General features: G+C 41.8%; 1 protein-coding gene across 1 annotated transcript; it reads left to right on the top strand.

Moving 5' to 3' along the window:
* Positions 1-2,647: 2,647 nt before the first annotated feature.
* Positions 2,648-26,293, top strand: LOC126336179 (uncharacterized). Its single transcript, XM_049999684.1, has 4 exons — positions 2,648-2,688; positions 4,113-4,204; positions 11,196-12,056; positions 25,762-26,293. Exons 3-4 carry the CDS (start codon positions 11,214-11,216, stop codon positions 26,176-26,178), a joined length of 1,260 nt encoding a protein of 419 aa, XP_049855641.1. The 5' UTR covers positions 2,648-2,688; positions 4,113-4,204; positions 11,196-11,213; the 3' UTR covers positions 26,179-26,293.
* The last annotated feature ends 332 nt before the right edge of the window (positions 26,294-26,625 follow it).

Raw genomic sequence — 26,625 nt, 5'->3', positions numbered from 1 at the left:
CATTCAGAGGTGTTTTGATTGACCTAAGTTTCGTCGATGTGAATAATAGGACGAGGATGCTCTTCAATCCTTATCTCATGCATTCTTCTTAAAAATGAGGCTCTTGCGGCTACAATATCTTTTCTCTCCATCAAAAATCTCCGATCGTCACTACATTTTCGATATCTAAGATCAAGTTTTCTTAAAATGTTATGCAAAGACATAATACTTCCCTCATAGTCTATTTTTGCTTGTAAAACAGCTAGAAGGTTCTTTTTAAGTGTTGAGTACTCACCATTACCACACAATTCCTGAACTGAGTGACGGATTACGTCTTTCTGGAAGTCATCTAAACCTACGACAGGTGTCTGTCGTGCAGTGGAAAGCTTGGCCCTGTGGCATCTTCGTTTCCGATTACGCTTTTATTGGCCTCCTCATATATGCGTTGACCTGTTCTCATCTGCGTTTTTTTTTTGTTTTTTTTTTCATATCAGTGAAAAAATTACAAACCTTGTCTTCGCAGTTTTCCACCGCTTTGAAAAATTTATACACTTTACACACAATGTCCTTAGACTGTTGCCACTCAAGTTCGACATTGTATACTATTTAAACGTAAGCGCATAGCCTCACCCCCATGCCTTTGTTGTATAACCACAGAAGGGGTGGATGTAGCACTGGGAGAGAGGGGAAGAGCTATTTTAGAGGGAGTGGTCTACATCTACATCCACATCCATACTCCGCAAGCCGGAGGGTACCTTGAGTACCTCTATCGGTTCTCCCTTCCATTCCAGTCTCGTATCGTTCGTAGAAAGAAAGATTGTCGGTATGGCTCTGTGTGGGCTCTAATCTCTCTCATTGTATCCTCATGGTCTCTTTGTGAGATATACATGGCAGGGAGCAATGTACTGCTTGACTCCTCGGTGAAGGTATCTTCTCGAAACTTCAACAAAAGCCCGTACCGATCTACTGAGCGTCTCTCTTGCAGAGTCGTCCACTGGAGTTTATCTGCAATCTCAATAACGCTTTCTCCATTACTAAATGATCCTGTAACAAAGCGCGCTGCTCTCCGTTGGATCTTCTCTATCTCTTCTATCAACCCTATCTGGTACAGATCCCACACCAGTGAGCAGTATTCAACCAGTGGGCTAACAAGAGTACTGTAACCTACTTCCTTTGTTTTCGGACTGCATTTCCTTAGGCTTCTTCCAATGAATCTCAGTCTGGCATCTGCTTTACCGACGATTAATTTTATATGGTCATTCCATTGTAAATCACTTCTATTGCCTAATCCAAGATAATTTATGGAATTAACTTCTTCCAGTTGCTGACCTGCTATATTGTAGCTAAATGATAATCTTTCTTTTTATGTATTCGCAGCACATTACACTTGTCTACACTGAGATTCAATTGCCATTCCCTGCACCATGCGTCGATTCGCTGCAGATCCTCCTGCATTTCGGTACAATTTTCCATTGTTGCAACCTCTCGATACACCACAGCATCATCTGCAAAAAGCCTCAGTGAACTTCCGATGTCATCCACAAGGTCATTTATATATATTGTGAATAGCAACGGTCCTATGACACTCCCCGGCGGCACACCTGAAATCGCTCTTACTTCCGAAGACTTCTCTCCATTGAGAATGAGATGCTGCGTTCTGTTATCTAGGAACTTTTCAATCCAATCACACAATTGGTCTGATAGTCCATATGCTCTTACTTTGTTCATTAAACGACTGTGAGGAACTGTACCAAACGCCTTGTGCAAGTCAAGAAACACGGCATCTACCTGTGAACCCGTGTCTATGGCCCTCTGAGTCTCGTGGACGAATAGCGCAAGCTGGGTTTCACACGATAGTCTTTTTCGAAACCCATGCGAGGTGCGGAGTGCGGTACGAATAACCTTGAGCCACCTGGCCAGAGTGAAAAGAATTTAAAGCGTTAAAGGATTTTCATCAAACTGTGAAGATCTTCCTGAATTTGGAATGTCACTAAAGTCAAAACGATCGTTCTTAAAACGAGGAACAATTTTCTTGCCGTGCTCTGTCCGTTGGCGTTATCCCCACACACGACGCGTATTTTCTGGCTGCTTCCGCTGCTGTCACCCTCATGCTGGACTCAGACAGAAAATGTCGGAAGTGTTCCGATATCTCTACTTGACACTTTATTTTCTAGTGTCCACAGAACCGCTCGCTATCTCCGAATGATAAAATTACAATAGGTAAGCTCAAATAGCGAAAGTGAACTACAAATAAAAAATGACATTCGATAAAGAAACCTATAGCTACCAGAATACCATAACACAAAACAAAAACGCTTATTCACCAACCTAATATTTTCCATATACAAGCAGAAGGAAATATTGCGAAACCGCAATCATCCGGTAAGTCAGATACCAGTCTTATGATATCGAACAGAATGTAAATTGCCGCAATAGCTTTCTTCACTACTTTTGCGCAGTACGCTCTATCTTAATCTTACGACACTGATGGAACCTGGATAGCATGAAATTCCAAACATAACACAAGATCGGCAGTCAGTACCCCGGGAGGTGTTGCTAAGGCATAAATAACCTTTGTAATGTAGCTGATATTCAGTAAATCCAGATAACATATCAGAAGCAAGATAAGTTTGCTGCGAGCTATATATGCGTGGTTGCAGAAGCATTCGAGATTCGTGAACGAATGTTCCAGCATATCTAATCTGTCAGGTAAGTAACGCTGCACCTTAATTCCACAAATCAAACTGTTTGCCAGAGGAAGATTTTCATATCGTAAGGTAAAGTGATAAGGCAATTGCAAAGATATAAGTTTCACTAGAAATTTAGAACTTGAATCCTGATACCCAGGCGGATATTTAGTGAAAACGATCTAAGATATAAAGGTAAGAGTTTAACGTCCAGTTGCATCTGAGTCACCCTCTTCGTCACGTTAGTTTGTTTGGCAGTATAACAGTGCCAAAAGTTCGTAACATTATTTATTTTACATCAGCTGCAACCATAACTGAAGTGACATAGATATTACTTTAAGGAATAGTGCGAGGGAGGGATCGAGTTGAATCACTTGTTAATATTGAGGAATTCCCGGACATCCCTATTACAATTCTAACTAAAATGACACTACGTTAGGTGGTTACCCCATTCCTGATGCCTTTGAACTTTTAGCGTGGACACCACTACAACTGACAAGAGACTTAGACTTGCTATCTGAGATTATTATCTTTAAAAAGATGAAAGTCTAGCTCCAGAAATTTTCAGTTTCGTGTTTGCACCACATAGCTGTGTGAAACACTGCTCACCAAGTCTCTCATGCGACACCCACTGCAGACGGGGAGCTTCGATTTATTTCCCATTACGAAGAATGATCCTCCCCCCATGAAACATGGACCTTGCCGTTGGTGGAGACGCTTGCATGCCTCAACGATACAGATAGCCGTACCGTAGGTGCAACCACAACGGAGGGGTATCTGTTGAGAGGTCAGACAAACGTGTGGTTCCTAAAGAGGGGCAGCAGCCTTTTCAGTAGTTGCAGGGGCAACAGTCTGGATGATTGACTGATATGGCCTTGTAACACTAACCAAAACGGCCTTGCTGTTATGGTACTGCGAACGGCTGAAAGCAAAGGGAAACTACAGCCGTAATTTTTCCCGATTGCATGCAGCTTTACTGTAGCACGGAGAGCTGCATCAAACCAGTCTCAGGACTGAAGACCACAACAACAACAACAACAAAGAATGATTCTGAAAGCGGAATTAATACATCGATAAAAAGTGTTTGGGTTGTTGCAGACAGATTTCTACGTCCACTTTCCTTAAATCTTGTGAACTTGACTTTTTTACTTATAGTTCGTGTGTAAGCTGTCTTGTAACCAAAGGACAAATTTGGGATTTCTGCAGCGTGCATATATATTGAATTTGGAGTCGTAATATTAACGTTCCGAGTTCTATACATTTATTGCTTATTATACCTGCATGCCTAGATTGTCATTATATGAGCTTAGCATCTGTAACAATTTCTTCTTTAAAATCTGTAATTCTATTTCTGCAGTGTGATTATATATACTGTACCTGAATTTGATACATTACTACTTCAACAGAAACTTTCAAAATAAAATTGTCTTTATCGTTTATTTACAGTACATTCCAACTTATACTACGCCACGTTGAGCTGCTAAACAAACAACTCTTGAACAATCGGAAAGGAAGCAGTAAGCCAAAATCTTCATCAGGTGAGACGGAAAACAAAAAGAATGGAATTTTGGTATTTGAACGTCGTTTATTGCTAAATAATTCTGGAATTATTAATATTAATGTGTTACGATGCCATAAATTATGATGGGCAAGTTTACAACTGATGTTAAATTGTAGTTAGTAAGCATTAGATATCATTACAAAAGTAGCTTCGTTATTTAGTGTTCGAAGTTCACGAATATGAGAAATAATCGTAAAGTCTTAATAATCACGCCGAAAACATCTAGCTACGACTATCAGACTCGGTGTTAGTCCCTATCTACTTGCACACGTCTCAATGCGATACATTTTCTCAGCGACTGACAAGTTCAAAAATGACTCTGAGCACTATGGGACTCAACTGCTGAGGTCATCAGTCCCCTAGAACTTAGAACTACTTAAACCTAACTAACCTAAGGACATCACACACATCCATGCCCGAGACAGGATTCGAACCCTCGACCGTAGCAGTCGCACGATGACTGACAAGTGATGGTGACCTTGGCTGTACAGGTCTGCATTCTGCCTGCTGATGAAACGTTCTGTCTCGAAAATCACCTCGTCGTCACACTGGAAATGCATGTCACGAAATAACTGGTTTCTTAGTCCGAAGAAAGAGTCAAGATTTGGCAACCCAAAGAAGCAGGATGAGTGGCTGCGCCCTGTGCATAGTGAGGTGGAGTGTTCTCGTGGAGCAAAAAGAAAAAGAAACCGTTTGGACAGCTTCCCCCGACATTTGTTCTTGACAGCCCCTCGTTACATCATTAGGAGATTTCAGTTAACTCCTCCCGTGCACATTTTCTTAACCTCGCACCATGACAGTAAAAAAAAAAAAAAAAAAATTGCAGGTTCACCTTGTTTGATGATAATGGGTGTACGTCTTTTCCGGCTGTGGCGAATACACTTATTTCCACAGCTCGCTTTGCTGTTTTGACTTGAGTTCATAACGATGTACCTAGCACTCGTACTGCGGCGACTAAAGAAGTCGTTTTGATTGGTTTGACACAGCTGCAACATTTACACTGATTCGTCTGTTCGAAGTGCTTTTTGAACAGGTGTGAGCAGTTGTGGAGCACGGCATGCAGTGAACTTTGTCATGCTGAAAATGTCATGCAGGTGCTGAAAATCGATCCGAGAGTAGTTTCTACTTTTTCGAGTACCACTTAAACACAGGTCTTCGAGTACCAGCGAGCCGACTCCTCTTGCGATCCCCGTTTCTTCATCGACCCATGGACTGCCACTTCCTTCTTTGTCATTGAGATTTGTTTGAGCATCCACAAGCGAGTGGGCCACCTAACCACGGTGTCATATATGATGGTGCACTGTAGCCATACCCTTCCACTACCACTCATACCACCATAAGTTCTGCAAATGTTCTTTAACCAAGTAAGTATCTTTCACTATCATGACATAAATGGCATATTTGTAAAATTATAATGCATGCTGTCAGTCAAAGATTATGTTCCAGACCCTGGCTTTTAATAATCAATTCCTAATAATTCCTTTGTTTTTTTTTTAGCATCCAAATAGAAGACTCACTTGCTTAAAAAAGGCCTGTAATGCCTTCATTATACTGAAACACCGAAGGCATGTGGGATCTTTGCATCTTAATTTCAGAACTTTCCACTTATCTTCTATATTATTTTCACCATCCGTTGAGGTTTAGGTTTTCGCTCTATTTCCATGTAACCAGTCATCACCCCACTTGTCTGGTTCGCTTTAGTCCCTTTTCTTACTGCGCTGCACTGAACCTATTACCTCCATCATTTGTATGTACTGTTATAAACCGCTCTCATTTGCGAAGATTTGGTTGGGCACTGGACTCTAATCTGAGTACTTCTGTTATGTAGATGATATTTTAGTTAACCGTTGTTTTATGTGCCATACATTAAACAAATATCTTTCCTGGATAGTAACGCAAACTGTTACGTGCGTTTTTATTACGAGAGCATGCTGAACGGTAAAGCCTCCGAACATATTTATGGAAATTCATAAACCTTTTTAAATAAAACAAAACTTTATTAATATCCTACAATTTTTTTCATCATGTCTACATTTTTCATCCTCAACAAAGTCACCCTGGGGGCGAGCACACTTCTCCCAAAGAGAGACCAGTTTGTTGATACTGTCACTGTAGAATGTTTGACTTTGGTCACGGAGCCACAACCTCACCTCTGCTTGCACTGCTTCATCTCTGTTAACGCGAAGCCTTCTAACGTGTTCTTTAAGTTTTGGAAACAAGAAAATCGGATGGGTCCAAGTTGGGACTGTATGGATAATGACAGGTGGCAGTAAACCCAAAGCGTCGGGTGTCGCAGCGCTCGTCAGTGGTCTGCCGCTGTCCCGCTGAACGAGAGGCTGGACGAACTCTTCGAATTGGAAACTCGATTACAGTAGGCCGTCTCTCACGACATGGTTACGAACACACCGCCATGTTACAAGCTACAATTCGGAGCCCCTAGCGGCGGAGGACTGCATATATTTAAACATGAAGAATAAGATGTAGAATGTAAATGACGTTTCTTTTATTTAAAATGCATTAAGAGTATTCACGTAAAAATTGGTGGCATTACTTTGCAGCACGCTGTATTAAAATTGAACCACTGTGCTGTTTGGTTATCTTGATATGATCACTGTTAGACAACGACAGTAGAAGAGGGAGGGAATTAGTTATAACCTACTCATAGAACATAAAGGAATAATGTGCACTAGCTCTGCAGATGACGAAGAAATTGAAGAAATGTATGATCAAATAAAAGAAATTATTCAGATAGTGAAGGGTGACGAAAATTTAATAGTTACGGGTGACTGGAATTCGGTAGTAGGAAAAGGGAGAGAAGGAAACGTAGTAGGTGAATATGGACTGGGGCAAAGAAATGTAAGAGGAAGCCGCCTGGTAGACTTTTGCACAGAGCACAACTTAATCATAGGTAACACTTGGTTCAAGAATCATAAAAGAAGGCTGTATACATGGAAGAAGCCTGGAGATGCTGACAGGTTTCAGATAGATTATATAATGGTACGACAGAGATTTAGGAATCAGGTTTTAAATTGTAAGACATTTCCAGGGGCAGATGTGGACTCTGACCACAATCTGTTGGTTATGAGCTGTAGATTAAAACTGAAGAAACTGCAAAAAGGTGGGAATTTAAGGAGATGGGACCTGGATAAACTAAATGAACCAGAGGTTGTACGGAGTTTCAAGGAGAGCATAAGGGAGCAATTGACAGGAATGGGGGAAAGAAATACAACAGAAGAAGAATGGGTAGTTTTGAGGGATGAAGTAGTGAAGGCAGCAGAGGATCAAGTAGGTAAAAAGACGAGGGCTAGTAGAAATCCTTGAGTAACAGAAGAAATATTGAATTTAATTGATGAAAGGAGAAAATATAAAAATGCAGTAAATGAAGCAGGCAAAAAGGAATACAAACGTCTCAAAAATAACATCGACAGGAAGTGCAAAATGGCTAAGCAGGGATGGCTAGAGGACAAATGTAAGGATGTAGAGGCTTATCTCACTAGGGGTAAGATAGATACTGCCTACAGCAAAATTAAAGAAGAGACCTTTGGAGAAAAGAGATCCACTTGTATGAACATCAAGAGCTCAGATGGAAACCCAGTTCTAACCAAAGAAGGGAAAGCAGAAAGGTGGGAGAAGTATATAGAGGGTCTATACAAGGGCGATGTACTTGAGGACAATATTATGGAAATGGAAGAGGATGTAGATGAAGATGAAATGGGAGATACGATACTGCGTGAAGAGTTTGACAGAGCACTGAAAGACCTGAGTCCAAACAAGGCCCCTGGAGTAGACAACATTCCATTGGAACTACTGATGGCCTTGCGAGAGCCAGTCCTGACAAAACTCTACCATCTGGTGAGCAAGATGTATGAGACAGGCGAAATACCCTCAGACTTCGAGAAAAATATAATAATTCCAATCCCAAAGAAAGCAGGTGTTGACAGATCTGAAAATTACCGAACTATCAGTTTAATAAGTCACAGCTGCAAAATAGTAACGCGAGTTCTTTACAGACGAATGGAAAAAACTAGTAGAAGGCGACCTCGGGGAAGATCAGTTTGGATTCCGTAGAAATGTTGGAACACGTGAGACAATACTGACCCTACGACTTATCTTAGAAGGTAGATTAAGGAAGGGCAAACCTTCGTTTCTAACATTTGTAGACTTAGAGAAAGCTTTTGACAATGTTGACTGGTATACTCTCTTCTAAATTCTGAAGGTGGCAGGGGTAAAATACAGGGAGCGAAAGGCTATTTACAATTTGTACAGAAATCAGATGTCAGTTATAAGAGTCGAGGGACATGAAAGGGAAGCAGTGGTTGGGAGGGGAGTGAGACAGGGCTGTAGTCTATCCCCGATGTTATTCAATCTGTAAATTGAGCAAGCAGTAAAGGAAACAAAAGAAAAATTCGGAGTAGGTATTAAAGTCCATGGAGAAGAAATAAAAAGTTGAGGTTCGCCGATGACATCGTAATTCTGTCAGAGACAGCAAAGGACTTGGAAGAGCAGTTGAATGGAATGGACAGTGTCTTGAGAGGAGTATATAAGATGAACATCAACAAAAGCGAAACGAGGATAATGGAATGTAGTCGAATTAAGTCGGGTGATGCTGAGGAAATTAGATTAGGAAATGAGACACTTAAAGTAGTAAAGGAGTTTTGCTATTTGGGGAGCAAAATAACTGATGATGGTCGAAGTAGAGAGGATATAAAATGTAGACTGAATGGCAAGGAAGGTTTTTCTGAAGAAGAGAAATTTGTTAGCATCGACTATGGATTTAGGTGTCAGGAATTCATTTCTGAAAGTATTTGTATGGAGTGTAGCCATGTATGGAAGTGAATCATGGACGATAAATAGTTTGGACAAGAAGAGAATAGAAGCTTTCGAAATGTGGTGCTACAGAAGAATGCTGAAGATTAGATGGGTAGATCACTTCTTATAGATGGGTAGATCACATAACTAATGAGGAAGTATTGAATCGGATTGGGGAGAAGAGAAGTTTGTGGCACAACTTGACCAGTAGAAGGGATCGGTTGGTAGGACATGTTCTGAGGCATCAAGGGATCACCAATTTAGTATTGGAGGGCAGTGTGGAGGGTAAAAATCGTAGAGGGAGACCAAGAGATGACTACACTAAGCAGATTCAGAAGGATGAAGGTTGCAGTAGGCACTGGGAGATGAAGAAGCTTGCACAGGATAGAGTAGCATGGAGAGCTGCATCAAACCAGTTTCAGGACTGAAGACCACAACAACAACAACCCCGCAAACTAACTCATTCCCCATCATGCCACGATTATGATATCGAGTTGACGTGGCAATCATGAAAACATAGGCGTTTTCTGTTGCGGCGAGATCTTTCAACGAAATTTCCATCTTCAGCGTTCTCCTCCGTAACTCGAAAATATTTTGTTGACACCCACGTACATAGGAAGTTATGATCATTGTCATAAAATAAGAGAAATCAGAGGTCGCGCGGAAACAATTAAGTGTTTAGTTTTTCCCACAAGCTGTTACACAGTGGAATGGTAGAGAAATAGTGTGTGAAAGTGTTTCGATGAATCCTCTGGCAGGCACTTTAATGTGAACTTCAGAGAAGTCATTCAAATGTAGATGTCGACAGCTAGATTTACATGTCGATAGAAATCATGGAAATGGTCACTGTAACATGCAGTTAACTCCAAATAAAGAAAAATGTAAGCTGATGTTCAAAAAAAATGTGCAATTACGGTACTAATGGTGCGCTGTTTGACACAGTCACGTCTGTTAAATATCCAGGAGTAATGTTGAAAAATGGTAAGAAACGGAACGAGCACGTAATGTCGTTAGCAGGCGAGGCGAATTGTCGGCTTCCGTTTATTGCGAGTATTCTAGGAAAGTATTGTTCATCTCTGAAACAGACTGTGTATGGTACACTTTTCTGATCCATTCTTGAGAACTGTTCGAGAATTTGGGATCCTAACTGGCTCGAGTTAAGGGAAGACTCGAAACAATTCAGAGGCGTGTTGCTAGATTTGTAACCGCTACTATCTACTTTCGATCAACAAGTGAGCGCTATGGAGGTCTTCATCGAGGGTAGACGATTAAGAAAACTTAGAGAAGCGTTACTTGCGACAGACAGAAAGCCACCACCAACATATTCGTACATCTCGCGTAAGGATCACGAAGACAAAATTAGAGAAAATAGGGCTCGCCGGGAGGCACATAGAATCTCGTTACTCTCTTACTCCATTTCGCGAGTGGAACAGGAAAGGGAGTGAAGCTGAGTGGTACAAGATACCCTGCACCATGCATCTATGTTAGCCCGTGGAGTATGTACGTGGACGTAAATGTAAAACATGTAACTAACTGGCCAACTTACCTTGTGCTTTATTAGGGACGGGATCTAAGACTAAGACTTTTCGAGTTCCACAGAAATATCATTTCTACTGCGTGAGTTTTGTTCTCAGTAGCTTGCCACAGTTTTATGTCATTTGGCTTTCAACTGGTATTTTGCATTTAAGGTTTCCTAGACTATAGCTGTAAACCGTCGTTCATTCGTTTCGGTTCAGGAACGATTTAGAATTGAGCTACAGCTTATTTCTTCTGTTTTTGCTACAGTGTCGGTCTTTTTTTATCAAAGAAGGACTTGTGATTTAAGGGACAGTAACTATTTTGTTACTTACGTGATCAGCTGATATTAAGAGAATACAGTATGTTTAACCCTTTGCCGGCCGCGGTGGTCTCGCGGTTCTAGGCGCGCAGTCCGGAACCGTGCGGCTGCTACGGTCGCAGGTTCGAATCCTGCTTTGGGCATGGATGTGTGTGATGTCCTTAGGTTAGTTAGGTTTAAGTAGTTCTAAGTTCTAGGGGACTGATGACCACAGCTGTTAAGTCCCATAGTGCTCAGAGCCATTTTTTTTTAACCCTTTACTTACAAAAATAATACAGTTCTTGGTTTCCCAACTGTTATTTTCATTTCTCTTATTTTTTAGGCTGAAAAGTGTGGTGTTATGGAGAGTAAGACCGCCAATGACGAGTATTGGCCATCATGGCTGGACAAGAGCTTCGTGGTGAACGCGCTGAAGAACGAAGATCCCGACACAGAAGAGTCCAAACTGGAGGTAGTTTTGAGGGAAAAAGTGGAAGGGGGCTACCTAAGCGAGACATTCCGAGTGGTCGTGCGGTCAGATAGCGGCAGTAGAGCTGCTTCGGAGACGTCACTGATCGTGAAGGCCGCGCCGAACGTGGGTGGCATGCTCCAAGACGTGATAAACAGTGGCGTGTACACCAAAGAAGAGGTTGCCTACGGTCACTTCCTCCCCGCAGTGAACTCAGCGTTGAAGAAGGCCGAAGGCTCCAAGTGGCAGACGCTGGGACCCAAACTCTACGCGCTGGGATCGCAGCCCGTCAGTTTCTTGGTCATGGAGGACCTGGACGCTGCGGGTTTCCGCAAAGAAGAGATGGGCTTGGACCTGAACCTGTCACAGTGCCGAGCCGTCATGCACAGCATCGCCAGGATGCACGGCGCCTCGCTTAAGGTGCTCAATGACTGGCAGTACGCCAGCAAGGTCTTCAGGCAGTCACTCATCTTCAACGACATGATGCTTCAGCACCAGGAGAGAGGAGAAGAGAACTTCAGCAAGTTTTTACAGGCCTTGGACAACTACTCGTGGTTCCACAAGTACACCGACAAGATCCGCGCCTTCACTAGCAACTTATACGTGAAGTCAGTCGAGTTGGTTAAACAGTGCCACGTCGAATTCAAGGTCATGTTGCACGGTGACCTACACAAGAACAACATGGTGTTCCGTGCCGTAGGGGATGACATGCAAGTGCGCTTTTTTGACTTTCAGGTAAGTTCATGCGAAGTTCTGGCATTCTCATTCAGTTTTCACCAATATGTTATAATTTTGTAGTGTAAGGGGGCCCAACCACAGCAGTGGAATACAAAGTTCGTCATTACACACGACATTTATGGATGTCAAACTTTCCAAGAATGTAATAGATTAACAGTACTGTTTCATTTTCCTTCTCATTGCTAATGTAGCATTCTTTTTACGCTATTTTAATTTTTGTTTCCATAACACAAAATACTTTCTTCTGAGAACTAGATGTTGAGTTCTATCATTCTCCTCTCTTCTTGTGACACACAGAACTGACCATGAAAAAGTCTTCCCAAATATAATTCTACTTATAATTTGAAAACTATATTGTACCTGTATTAGTAGTTGTTCTCGTTTTTGTCAACAGTACAAAGACAGCTTTGGTGCTGTTCTCAAAGCTCCTGTATCCTCTGCAAGCCTCTTCATCTCTATGTAACTGCTGCCAACTACATCCATTTGAACCTGCATGCCATATTCGAGCCTCGTCCGTACTTTAACACCCCTCCCCCGCTTTTCTACTTCCCTCCATTTCCAAACAGACTATTCCTTGATACCTCAGCATGTTTCTCATTAATATATCAGATTGTGCCCTATATTTATTTTCTCCCGAATTTAATGCACGATGATTAGTTAACCAGTCTACCCAACTAATCCTAAGGATTCTCAAGCAGCATCACATTTCAAAATCTTATATTCTCTTCTTGACTACATTGTTGCTTTTACGCACATTTACTACAAATACCTTCACAAAAGACTTCTCAAAACTTTCATTTATATTAGAAGTTAAAATACTTGTCTTTTTCAGAAACTCTTTTTTTGCTATCGCGTCTGCATTGTATATCCTCCCTACTTCGGCCGTCATCACTTATTTTGTTACGCAAATAGTGAAACTCTTCAATTACTTTCAGCGTCTTTATATCTCAATTTCATTTATCCGTATCGGCTGCTTTATTTCGATTACTTTCTATTACTCTTCTTTTACTTTTCTTGATGTCATCCTTCACACTCTTCCCACAATACTATCCACTCCGTTCGTCTGGTCTAAATAAAACTATAATAGAAGTCAATTTTCTCATTAACACATTTCTTTCATTGAGTAATCCGTGCTTATGTCAGTATAACAGTATTCAAATTTTTCTTGACTCACTGTTTGGATTAACATTAGTTTTAAACAAAATATGCAAATTTCCTTGTAGATGTTCGTTTAGGGGGAAAATATGGACATGTAAACAATATCAGCGTAGTGCACAAAAACAATTGTTGTAAAACACAAACGTACTATTATTCAAACAAATTAACTATGACGCACAGCATGATGACATACCCTATGTTTAAGACATGTATGTCCATAATACTCGATGCTGTTGTTAGTGCCCTACCTTCTCTACATACTCTACTTGTCAGGATGTTGGTTTTCACGTACACTGAAAGAGATCACGTTACAAATATTTTCAGACAAAACAAAAAATGTAGGAAACCTTTATTTATGAATTTAGCTTTATTGGATCCTTTGGAAACTTCAAACTATTACATTTTAAAACTCGGTTAACACTTGAGAATACAAAGAATTTAGTTCTTTCGGCGGCTTTGGGATATGCTGTGACACTTTACCAACAATGAAAAGTCCAGGCACTGCATGACACACATACCAAAAGCACCTCTATAAATGCAAGCACCCTACGGCTGCCAAAGTAAGTCTTTTACATCCACACTTCGATCTCCTTCCTTAACCAATTTCTTTTGAGTACGTATAACCAAAGTCTTTTTGACTACGAACACAATGTTAATTAGTGTGCACCCCTGCATCATTGTGTCCTGTGCTTTCAGTCTCTGATCCGAAAATTCATGATCTGAGCTCTGGTCCATATTTTACACATTTCCAGCTATTTCTTAATAATTCACTCTGATCATCACACAAGGAATTAACAGTTGTAACACAGTATTTGGGTAGAGTAGCGTTAGAGCTGGGGTTGTGCAAACTTAGGGCTCAAATGGCTCTGAGCACTATGGGGCTCTACTTCTGAGGTCATTAGTCCCCTAGAACTTAGAACTAGTTAAACCTCACTAACCTAAGGACATCACACACATCCATGCCCGAGGCAGCATTCGAACCTGCGACCGTAGCGGTCTCACGGTTCCAGACTGTAAGGCCTAGAACCGTAGGGCTCGGACAATAAAATATAACAACGAAAATATCCTCCATACAATAAACTGAATTAACATTAAATTATTGCCAAAGAACATAACCAGAAAAAAGCAGCAACAACTGCAAGAGACAGGTAATAAACAAGATGACAATTTCTGAACTATGTGAAATAAAATCGTCACGACTTCCAAACGCTTTGCGTTAGGACGTTCAAACTGCACGGTTTGTCGTGGGGCGTGATGCGAATTTGTATGTGCCTACATGTATTGGTTTAGTGACAAAGCCCACGTTCATTTGGATTGGTTCGACAATAAGCAAAATTGGCACCTCTGGGGCACTGAAAATCCGCATTTCGTGATCAAGAAGTCTCTTTACCCTCATCCTGTGTGGTGTGCAATGTGAAGTCACGCAATAATCGGTGCGATATTCCATGATGGCACGGTGTCTACCCCAGGTTTTGGAAGATAATTTCATCCCCATTACTCAAGTGACCCTGATATCGACATGATGTGGTTCATGCAAGACGCAGATCGACCCCATCGAAGAAGGAGAGTGTTGATGTCCTGGAGGAGCACTCTGGGGACCGCTTTCTGGCTCAGGGGTACCCAGAGGTCACTGGCATGGGCCACATTCTCCGGATCTGAACACATGAGACTTCTTTTTGTGGGGCTATATTAAAGAAAAGGTGTACAGCAATAACCCCAAAACAATTGCTGAGCTGAAAAGAGCCATTCAGGAGGTCATCGACAGCGTCGATGTTGCGACACTTCAGCGGGATATGCAGAATTTCGCTATTCGTCTGCACCACACAATCGTCATTGATGACAGGCATATCGAATATGTTGTTGTTGTGGTCTTCAGTCCTGAGACTGGTTTGATGCAGCTCTCCATGCTACCCTATCCTGTGCAAGTTTCTTCGTCTCCCAGTATCTACTGCAACCTACATTCTTCTGAATCTGCTTAGTGTATTCATCTCTTGGTCTCCCTCTACGATTATCACCCTCCACGCTGCCCTCCAATGCTAAATTTGTGATCCCGTGACGCCTCAGAACATGTCCTACCAACCGATCCCTTCTTCTAGTCAAGTTGTGCCACAAAGTCCTCCCCAATTCTATTCTATACCTCCTTATTAGTTATGTGATCTACCCATCTAATCTTCAGCATTCTTCTGTAGCACCACATTTCGAAAGCTTCTATTCTCTTCTTGTCCAAACTATTTGTCGTCCATGTTTCACTTCAACCGATCCCTTCTTCTAGTCAAGTTGTGCCACAAAGTCCTCCCCAATTCTATTCTATACCTCCTCATTAGTTATGTGATCTACCCATCTAATCTTCAGCATTCTTCTGTAGCACCACATTTCGAAAGCTTCTATTCTCTTCTTGTCCAAACTATTTGTCGTCCATGTTTCACTTTCATACATGGCTACACTCCATAAAAATACTTTCAGAAACGACTGCCTGACACTTAAATCTATACTCGATGTTAACAAATTTCTCTTCTTCAGAAACGCTTTCGTTGCCATTGCCAGTCAACATTTTATATCTTCTCTACTTCGACCATCATCAGTTATTTTGCTCCCCAAATAGCAAAACCCCTTCACTACTTTAAGTGTCTCATTTCCTAATCTAATTCCCTCAGCATTACCCGACTTAATTCGACTACATTCCATTATCCTCGTTTTGCTTTTGTTGATGTTCATCTTATATCCTCCTTTAAAGACAATGTCCATTCCGTTCAAGTGCTCTTCCAAGTCCTTTGCTGTCTCTGACAGAATTACAATGTCATCGGCGAACCAAAAAGTTTTTATTTCTTCTCCATGGATTTTAAGACCTACTCTGAATTTTTCTTTTGTTTCCTTTACTGCTTGCTCAATATACAGATTGAATAACATTGGGGACAGGCTACAACCCTGTCTCACTCACTTCCCTACAACTGCTTCCCTTTCATGTCCCTCGACTCTTATAACTGCCATGAGGTTTCTGTACAAACTGTAAATAGCCTTTCGCTCCCTGTATTTTACCCCTGCCACCTTTAGAATTTAGAAGAGAGTATTCCAGTCAACATTGTCAAAAGCTTTTTCTAAGTCTACAAATGCTAGAAACGTAGGTTAGCCTTTCCTTAATCTTTCTTCTAAGATAAGTCATAAGAACAGTATTGCCTCACGTGTTCCAATATTTCTACGGAATCGAAACTGATCTTCCCAGAAGTCCACTTCTACCAGATTTTCCACTCGTCTGTACAGAATACGCATTAGTATTTTGCAGCTGTTACTTATTAAACCGATAATTTCGTAATTTTCACATCTGTCAACACCTACTTTCTTTGGGATTGGAATTATTATATTCTTCTTGAAGTCTGAGGGTACTTCTCCTGTCTCATACATCTTCCTCACCAGATGGTGGAGTTTTGTTAGGACTGGCTCTCCCAAGGCCGTCAGTAGTTCTAACGGAATGTTGTCTACTCCCGGAGCCTTGTTTCGGCTCAGGTCGTTCAGTGCTCTGTCAAACTCTTCACGCAGTATAGCATCTCCCATTTCATATTCATCTATATTCTCTTCCATTTCTATAATATTGTCCTCAAGTACATCGCTCTTGTATAGACCCTCTATATACTTTTTCCATCTTTCTGCTTTCCCTTGTTTGGTGAGAACTAAATCCGATTATCTGTAGAGACGTTTACATGTCGAATAAAGTGTGTGCAAACCGTAGTTTGTAAGTAATTTACTTTTTTTCGTATAGCTCAATAAATGTCACCCGGTAATAAAGCATAAGATACAAAAACAGCTCTCAAACTTATTTAAATCATCTACATAGCACGTACTTACATAACAGCCACCAAGTTGTTACTACAACAAGATACCATCAACGCCCTACTAGGCTTCCTACGTATATATAATCCAAGACAAAAAGCACGAAGCCCACAAAGGAATTATCCGAAGAGTCGGAATTTTGGAACAATTGGATGATTTATTCAAATAAAGCTTTTCACAAAGTAAGCAGGCCAATAAAATGTCCTTACCCCTCTGCCTCTTATCTAAGCAGTTATCCGGCTTGCCATTGATTGATACAGCTGTTTGATATCCACAAGAGGGATGTCGTGCTAAATTCTATCCATCTGGTGCGTTAGATCGTCAAATTCGAGGGCTGGTTGAAGGGCCCTGCATATAATGCTCGAAAAGTTCTCAGCTGAGATGAGATCCGGCTATGTTGTCCGATAAGGTAGGTTTAGCATACACGGAGAGAAGCAGCAGAAACCGTCATTATGTGGGAACGATAGTTGAGCCCTCACGACGAGCGAAGATGTGTCTGGAGACGTCCTGGACAGCAGTGGGATACCAACCCAACTCTCTGGCGCCATACGGTCTGACAACCAGGAGATGCTATCCCTTCTTCTTGTCAATATTTTGTCCTGTCAGTGTTTCTCATATATTTCTTTAATCACCGATTCTCTGGAGAAGCTCCTCATTTCTCACCGTATCAGTCCACCTGATTTTCAACATTCTTCTGTAGCGCCACATCTCAAACGCTTCCGTTCTCTTTCGCTCCCGTTTCTCTACAGATCATGTTTCACTACCACACAGTGCTGTGCTCCAAATGTACGTCCTCAGAAATTTCTGCTTCAAATTAAGATCTGTGTTTGATACTTGTAGACTTCTCTTGGACAAGAATGCTCTTTTTGCAACTGCTTGTCTGCTTTTTACATCCTCATTCCTCCATCCACCATGGTTTATTTTACAGCCTAGGTGGCAGAAAACCTCAAGTTCATCTCCTTCTTGATCACCAATTCTGATGTTAACCTTCTTGCTGTTCTCATTTCTGTAAATTCTCATTACTTTCTTCTTTCTCCAATTTACTCTCAGTTCGGATTTTATATTAACTAGACTGTTCGTTCCTGTTAATAAATACTGTATTCTTCTTCACTGTCTCCGAGGATAGCAAAGTAATCAACAAATCTTATCATTGAAATCCTTTTACCTTCTCTTATTTCTGTCATTGTTTCTTCGATGTGTAGATTGAATAGTGGGAGCATAAGAATAGACCCCCGTGTTATACTTTTTTTAATCCAAGCAGTTCCTTCTTGATCTTCCACTCTTATTGATCACTCTTAGTCCTGGTACAAATTGTATATCATCCGTCTTTCCCTATAACTTACACCTATTTTTCTCAGCGTTGCGAACGTCTTGCACCATTCTACACGCTCGACCGCTTTTTCCAGGTCGACAAATCGTATGAATTTGCCTTGATTATTCTTGTCACGTTTCCATTAACAACCGCAACGTCAGAACTGCCTATCTAGTGCTTTTACCTTTACTGAAGCCAAACTAATCGTCGTGTACCAGATCCTAAAGTTTCTTTTTCCATTTTTTTCAATATTATTCTTGTCAGCAACTATTTAGCTGATTGTGCGATAATTCTTGCACTTGTCGGCTCTTGCAATCTTCGGAATTGTGTGGATGATGTTTCTCCGAACGTCTGATGGTATATCGCCAGTCTCATAGATTCTACATTCCAACATGTATAGTCATTTTGTCGCCACTTCCACCAATGATTTTATAAATCCTGATTGAATGTTGCCTATTCCTTTTGCCTTATTTGGATCTAAATGTTTCAAATTTAGATTCTAAGACTGGATCCCCTGTCTGTTCCCGACCGACTTCTTTTTCATCTTCTATCAAGTCATCGGAACAAGTCCTCCCCTTTATAGAAGTCTTCAGTGTGCTCCTTCCACCTATTCGCTCTCTCCCATTGCGGTCTTATTGTTACCGCTCTTGCTTTTCATTTTACTGAATGTTTTTTTGACGTTTCTGGACGCTGAGTCAGTTCTTCCGACAATAATTTCTTTTTCGATCTCTTCACATTTTTCATGTAGCCATGTCGCCTAAGCTTCCCTGATCTTCGTACTTATTTCATTCCTAAGTTACTCATATTTCTATATTCTTGTACTTCCCTGAACATTTTAGGAATTCCTTCTTTCGACGACCAAGTGAAGTATTTCTTCTATTATCCATGGTTTCTTTGCAGTTATATCCCTCGCACCTATGTTTTTCTTTCCAACTACTGTGACTGGCCTTCACAGAGATGTCCATTCCTCTTCAACCGAAATTCCTGCTGAGACACTCATTATCGCAGCAACTACAGCCTCAATCGACTTCAAGCGTATTTCTTCATTCCTTAGTACTTCCGTATCCAGTTTCTTTGTGCAATGATTTATCTTGTTTAGTCTGTTCAGCCTACTCTTCATCATAACCAAATTGTGATCTCAGTCTATATCTGCTCCTTGGTATGCCTTGCAGAACAATATCTGATAATCTGATTTCGATACGTGGATGATAACGTGCGCTCCGTTTTCTTGCCCTTCATGGCAAGCCATCCTGGGCTTTCATTTCAGCAAGATAATGCCCATCCCCAAATGACGAGAGCTTCTAATGCTTCAAATGGTTCAAAAGGCTCTGAGCACTATGGGACTTAACTTCTGAGGTCATCAATCCCCTAGAACTCAGAACTACTTTAACCTAACTAACCTAAGGACATCGCACACATCCATGCCCGAGGCAGGATTCGAATCTACGACCGTAGCAGTCGCGATTTTCCGGTCTGAAGCGCCTAGAACCACTCGGCCACCGCGTCCGGCTTCTAATGCTTGTCTTCGTGCTTGCTAAACCCTGGCTTGGTCCGCAAGATCGCCGTATCTCTCCCCAATTGAGGAAGTTATGAGAGGGCCTTAGTACTAGGTAGGAATTTTGACGATCGAACGTGCCACTTATCCCTGAGGAGGATATCGAATCAATAACCAAGCCGAATAACTGCTTGCGTAAAGACCAAAGGTAGACAAAGGCGTTTCTTACTCATTTTGTGAAACCCTTTCCCTTGTGTAAATCATTCAATTTTTCTGAAGTTGTACTCATTTGTTTACTGATTTGCGTAAAGACCAAAGGTAGACAAAGGCGTTTCTTACTCATTTTGTGAAACCCTTTCCCTTGTGTAAATCATTCAATTTTTCTGAAGTTGTACTCATTTGTTTACTGATTTGCGTAAAGACCAAAGGTAGACAAAGGCGTTTCTTACTCATTTTGTGAAACCCTTTCCCTTGAGTAAATCATTCAAATTTTCTGAAGTTGTACTCATTTGTTTACTGATTTCCATCTCATTCGGTTAATTCCTGCGTTGCTTTTTTATATCTACTTATTTACTTGTACTGTATCTCAGTACCTATACAATACCACGTACAACTGATCACTCACACTACACAGATAGAAAGAGATTTTCTTAGTAGCTTAAAAATAAAATTGCTCTCGCTCTCAGAGAACTCATCGCACGTCCATCCACAACCACTAAAATGTCTCAAAAAGGGTATACGAAAAAAAGTCTGGACTATATATAATAATTTTGTTTCTAAAATAGTGACCGGTTTCGGCCAGCGTTAGATCGTCTTCAGAACTTCACTGTTTCCTGACTGCAGAAAATGGTGGTACGGAGCATTAATAGCTCTAAGATGGCGTTAAGTGTGAACCGTTTTCCAGTGTATGAGCCTGTTGTCATCAAAGCCAATAAAAAGTTTATGAAAAAATTTGGGAAAAGTATTATGTATGATGTGGTTGTGAAAAAGTCATCTCTGACAGTGCGATCGTGACGTAGCAGAAATCATTAAACTAAGCATCGAATGAAAGAAAAATGAGCGTGAAATGCTGTCAGTAACTCAGCAAACGGAAAATTTTTCATTCTTCATTTCCGTGTGCACCGTTTCAAATTCTCTGCCCCTCACTGTTGCCTTTGAATCCAAACTCTTAAAACTGACACGTTTTTCCACACCGCACAGGAAACCACACCTCTACAAAACTCTGTACTTAGCTCCACACCAAAGAAAAGTCTTGTGCAGTTTCCAACAAGTCTTTAAAATACAGTCTTTCATCCAAGCAGAAATATTGGCGCTTGCTTCAGTAACTAACACTCTTATCTGCGATTGCCCTCGCTCCAATCTCTCCCTCCGTACTTCATAACTGCACTTCTCTGTCTGATGTTGATCTCTTCCAGATCGTATCGAAGCCCTTACTTCTGTCCTAATCTTCTACTCGTAATAGGTTTCTGCTGACCTCACGGTTAAGTTTGTTGAAAATATCGCATATGCAATGCGTGCCGGTTTCTCCACTAATATAGATTTTGTTGACACAAAGTTAACATAAGTAAAAGCACGTCAAGGACACAAAAGCAACATCAATATAAAACATATTTTTACTATGCTTCTTATTAAGTTTGATGCAAGATTTAAACGACTCCCACAACCGGGGCCACCTTTCGTAGTCACCTGAAAAGGGCTCCACTTTTAATCGTAGCAAAATCAGTGCATGCGGCCACAAACCGATGCAAGGTCTACATAGGAGCCACCCGCGCGGGCCGATTATGATCCAAAGCTCGACCTGCCTTGGCTTAACTCGTTCCTTCCAGGAATTATTCGATACGGCGCGATAATTCGTTTATTGCTGCTGTGGTGGCATTTTTCGGTCGGAAGAGCTTTCCGCATTTCGGCAGAATCATGGTGTCAGCGCCGCTTACCCCTGGCTGTTTGTTCGTAGTATGAAGGACGATTAGAGGTCCAGTGGCGGCTTGCGCAAAAAGAGGCAGTCTAGCGATCTATTATCACAAGCCTTTAAAAATGAATTGGCATGATAGAAGAGAAGGATCCGAATTCTTAGTGTGTATTATGCAGACCCATAATCAACAGATATTGAAAGTTGACAATGAAACGGCAGTAAAATACCATAAGAATTTAAAGATTTATTTGACAATGGCAGAGCAAAAAATTACAATGATTGACACATAGGGTTCGATGTTCTGTTCATCACGAAGCACTTAGTGTACAATATTCAGTCATGCAGAAGTGAAGAAACTCTAGTATGAATAGTAAAACTTTCGAAGTCGCACGCAGAATTCCAGTGTCAGTTGCTACAATTTCCGATGTAACTGAAGTGTGGAGACTATATATTATTGCAACGTGCGTTGATTAAGTAGGGTAGCATGCCTGGAAAGATTTCTGTAATTAAAACCCACTGCTGTAGAATTTATGAAGGAAAATTAGAAAATTCGGAATGGATAGCAGACCTCGCATCTTAAGTGGATTTGACTCCACGCTGCCCACAGTAAGACACTGTAAGGTGAGAAACAACTTCTTTCTGGTCTGATGGTGATCTATTTAAAAAGAAAATTGAGTTTTCTAAAGTTGCTAAATTACCTGGAGTGACTTGTTTTACTTGGTTAAAACGTGACTGTAGCCAACGTCGTATAAATTCGTCTTCATTTGTGACAAGGGGTTTCGACAGATGAAACCGTAATTTTCTGGTCTTCAAAAGAAAAATAATTTTACAAAATATTCGAGTTTGTTATGGTATCAGATTCTAACTTACAGTGAAAACGCTTTGTAACAAGAAAATTTTTGAAGATCAGAAAATAGTTATATTTGTTAAAACCGTTTCTCAAAAGTAAAGAATAATTTTTGCTATCTTGGCTGTAGAAAGTTTATCATTTAAAAAGGATATAGCATTATAGAAGAGACACATTCTGACAAACACACCCGCCAGGGTAGCCGAGAGCGCTAACGCGCAGCTGTCTGGACTCGGGTAGGCGCGCCGGCCCTGGATCGAATCCGCCCGGTGGATTAACGACGAGGGCCGGTGTGCCGGCCAGCCTGGATGTGGTTTTTAGGCGGTTTTCCACATCCTGCTAGGTGAATACCGGGATGGTCCCCACGTTCCGCCTCAGTTACAGGCGTCGCAGTCATTTGAAACACGTTCGCACTATTACACGATTTACTCTAGGTGCAGACAGCTGGGGTACACTGATTGCATCCCTGGGAGTACGGGGTGGCGGCAGGAAGGGCATCCGGCCATCCCTAACACTAACCTTGCCAAATCCGTTCTAACCACGCCGACCCTGCGATCGCTGCAGGACTATGACGTTAGCGAAAGAAAGAAAGATTCTGACAAACACAGTCCACCTGCTTAAACTCACTGCCACTAAAGAAAACGCGAGGTCTGAAAATTCATTGTGGCGTTGAACGAATTACAAGGATAAATTCCTAAACGCTTTGAGGACACTGTCAATCTTACATCCGGTTCCGAGCTGCCTCCGAGATCGTTTCCCATTACAGTTGAAAGCACTGCTATGTCGGTGGAAATGTAACTCATTGGCTTGCAGGGTGATTCCCGTTTTAATGACGAATACTTTTACGTTAAAACTGCCCAAGTTGTCTACATGAAGTAGCAAAAGAGTCGCAATATTTTATACTATGAAATAAGTCGCGATTGCGTGGCAACCTGAGTGCGAAAATCTATGAAACTGTGTAAGTGAGACAAAATTTGTTTCGATTGTTATCTATGTTGTAGCAAAGTGTGAGATATAGAACCAAGTCATATACATTGCTAGTGTACTGCCTTTTAAATGCGGCATGTTCCTCAGGTCCAGACAGCGTGGCATCACGACGAGGAAAATATGAAGCATGGCTGAGCACTATTACACTCGTGCCCGTCACCTGGACTCTTGATCGCCGCTGTGCTGTATGATTAACAGTGGAACACACGTAGAGTTTGCTTCCAGTTCCCTTAGGCGCCTTGTAAATAGCAAGCTTGTAAGAAGGCTGTTTAGGTTTTTAAGTTCGTAACGCGACGTACCGCTCTGTATGAAAATCACTGACAGTGCTGTGTGCAGTCAGTGGCTGGTTGCATTGTTGGAATATTAGCTTGTGTAGTGTTGGGCAGTTGGATGTGAACAGTGCGTGCCGTTGCGCAGTTGGAGGTGAGCCGCCAGCAGTGGCGGATGTGGGGACAGAGATGCCAGAGTTTTGAGAGCGGACGATATGGACGTGTGCCCATCAGAAACAGGTAATTTGTAAGACCGGATATCATGAACTGGTATATATATGTTGACTTTTGAACATTATTAATGTACATACATTGTTTGTTCTCTATCAAAATTTTTCATTTGCTACCTATGCCTATCAGTAGTTAGTGCCTTCCGTAGTCACAATACTTTATTTAGCTGGCAGTATTGGCGCTCGCTTTATTGCAGTAGTTCGAGTAAATTCAAATGACTCTGAGCACTATGGGACTTAACTTCTAAGATCATCAGTCCCCTAGGACTTAGAACTACTTAAACCTAACTAACCTAAGGACGTCACACACATCCATGCCCAAGGCAGGATTCGAACCTGCGACCATAGCGGTCGCGCGTTTCCAGACTGTAGCGCTTAGAACCGCTCGGCCACCCCGACCGGCAGCAGTTCGAGTAATGAAGATTTTTGTCAGGTGAGTGATCCATGAAAGGTACAGGTTATTGTTAGTCAGGGCCATTCTATTGTAGGGATTACTGAGTCAGATTGCGTTGCGCTAAAAATATTGTGCGTCATTTTATTGACGATCAGAATAAGTAAAGAGAGAACTGTCTGAGTATGTTCAGTTTTACTCAGCTACCTCTGTATCAAATAACGTAGAAGCTTACCAGTAAAGTAATTGATAATTTTTCTAAGGGGACGTTTCAAGCTTCTCTTTGTCTATATATTTATAGTATGCTTCGCTTTATCAGCGTACGAAGCATGTGACAATACTGGTGTCACAATCATCGACCGGCAAGAGTTCATAAACGGCCCTACCCACATCGCTCCAAACGTTGCCAACGGGTACAGATCCGTCTACCTTGTTGGTCGAGGTAAAGTTTGGCAAGCATGAAGAGAAGCACTAGAAACTCTTACCGTGTGTGGGCAGGCGTTATCTTGCTCATGATGGCTTGCAAAAAAGGGCAACGAGATGCAGCGTAGAATATAGTCGACGTACTGCTGCGCTGTAATGGTGCAGCGGATTGTAACCGAAGGGGTCCTGATAGGAAAACAGATGCCTCCCCTGACCATCACTCTCATTTGTCTGGCAGTACGGCGGGCGACCATCGGGTAGATATGGCATCCAACCACTGTCTGTGTGCCTTCAGACAATTCTTCAGGTGGTCATCGGAGCGGATCACAGAAGAAAACTGTACTTCAGTCAATGAGATTCCGAACCGAGGGTTTCTACTGCTTGCCAAACCTTGCTTCAGGGATCAAGCCCGCCGGACATCTCCCCAACTGAGTAAGTTTCCAGCATTATGGGCAGGGTCCTCCAAACAGCTTGGAATTTTGAAGATTGGACGTGCCAGCTGGACAGAATACGGCATGATGTTCCTCAGGATGAAATAAATACCAAGCCGAATTACTGCTTGCATAATGGGCAGAGGTAGACCAAGGCGTTATTGACTAGCGCATTTTGTAAAGCTCTTTCCCTTGAACAATTAATCCAATTTTTCTGAAATTGTAACCTTTTGTTGGTCTGCACATGTAGATCACATCTTCCGATTTGCGTCCCATTCGGAAAAGTCATTCATGGTGCATCGTTTCTGCTCTCTTAATGTGTACATTTGCCATAGCCGAGCAGCAGTTAGCAGGCATCAGTAGACTATGAATACGTTTATGAAATGTTATGTTTTATGTAATGTGTGCGCTGTGTGTTGCAGGGCCTGCACATCGGGTCTCCAGCGGAGGACTTGCATTACTTTTTGCACACGAGCGCCAGCCCGGAGCTGCTGCAACAGCACACGGACCTGCTGCTGTCCGAGTACCACAGCACGCTGCAGCACACGCTGCGAGCCCTGGGGCTGCAGCAGCAGGCGGACGCCTACCCACTGGAGCAGCTGCGCCGGGACATGGACCACTTCGCGCTGATCGCCGTCTTCATCACTTTCGGCGTGCTGCCGGTTATTGTCTGCACGAACCAGGAAGATGTACCTACAGACATTACAGCTGAAGATTACGACGAAAGGGTCGAGAGATTTCGTCAGAAGACCTGCAAGAACGAGAAGTTTCTAAAACATGTTGAATACCTCGTTCGTACTTTCGACTCCAGGGGACTTTTAGAGACACAAGTTGCATGAAGTTTCCTTCTCTCCTAAGATGACTTTACTCTGCCACACTCTAAAAAGCCTGTGCTCTGAGTGCGGTGACGAGAGATCTGAATTCGTAATAATAAAATCTTCTTCTTAAATCTTATGCTATCGTCACTTTTTCTCTTAGCTCTCATTTCTTATATATCTCAAGTATACTGTAATACTTAAATATTTACAGAAACTTTCACTTATGATGGTGAAAAAACTACACTACTGGCCATTAAAATGGCTACACCACGAAAATGACGTGCTACAGATGCGAAATTAACCGACAGGAAGAAGATGCTTTGATATGCAAATGGTTAGCTTTTCAGAGCATTCACACATTGTTGGCGCCGGTGGCGGAACCTACAACGTGCTGACATGACGAAAGTTTGCAGCCGATTTCTCATACACAAACAGCAGTTGACCGGCATTTCCTGGTGAAACGTTGTG

The sequence above is a fragment of the Schistocerca gregaria genome, chromosome 2 (genome assembly GCF_023897955.1).
Source record: "Schistocerca gregaria isolate iqSchGreg1 chromosome 2, iqSchGreg1.2, whole genome shotgun sequence".
In the NCBI taxonomy this organism is placed as follows: Eukaryota; Metazoa; Arthropoda; class Insecta; order Orthoptera; family Acrididae; genus Schistocerca; species Schistocerca gregaria.
The sequence above is the reverse complement of the archived record's forward strand: the minus strand, read 5'-3'. Positions and strand labels throughout refer to the sequence as shown.

Excerpts from the sequence above, each read along its gene's own strand:
- LOC126336179 (XM_049999684.1), top strand. The coding sequence starts at position 11,214 with ATGGAGAGTAAGACCGCCAATGACGAGTATTGGCCATCATGGCTGGAC. Across the intron at positions 12,057-25,761 it reads TGCGCTTTTTTGACTTTCAG|GGCCTGCACATCGGGTCTCC; the intron begins GTAAGTTCATGC and ends TGTGTGTTGCAG.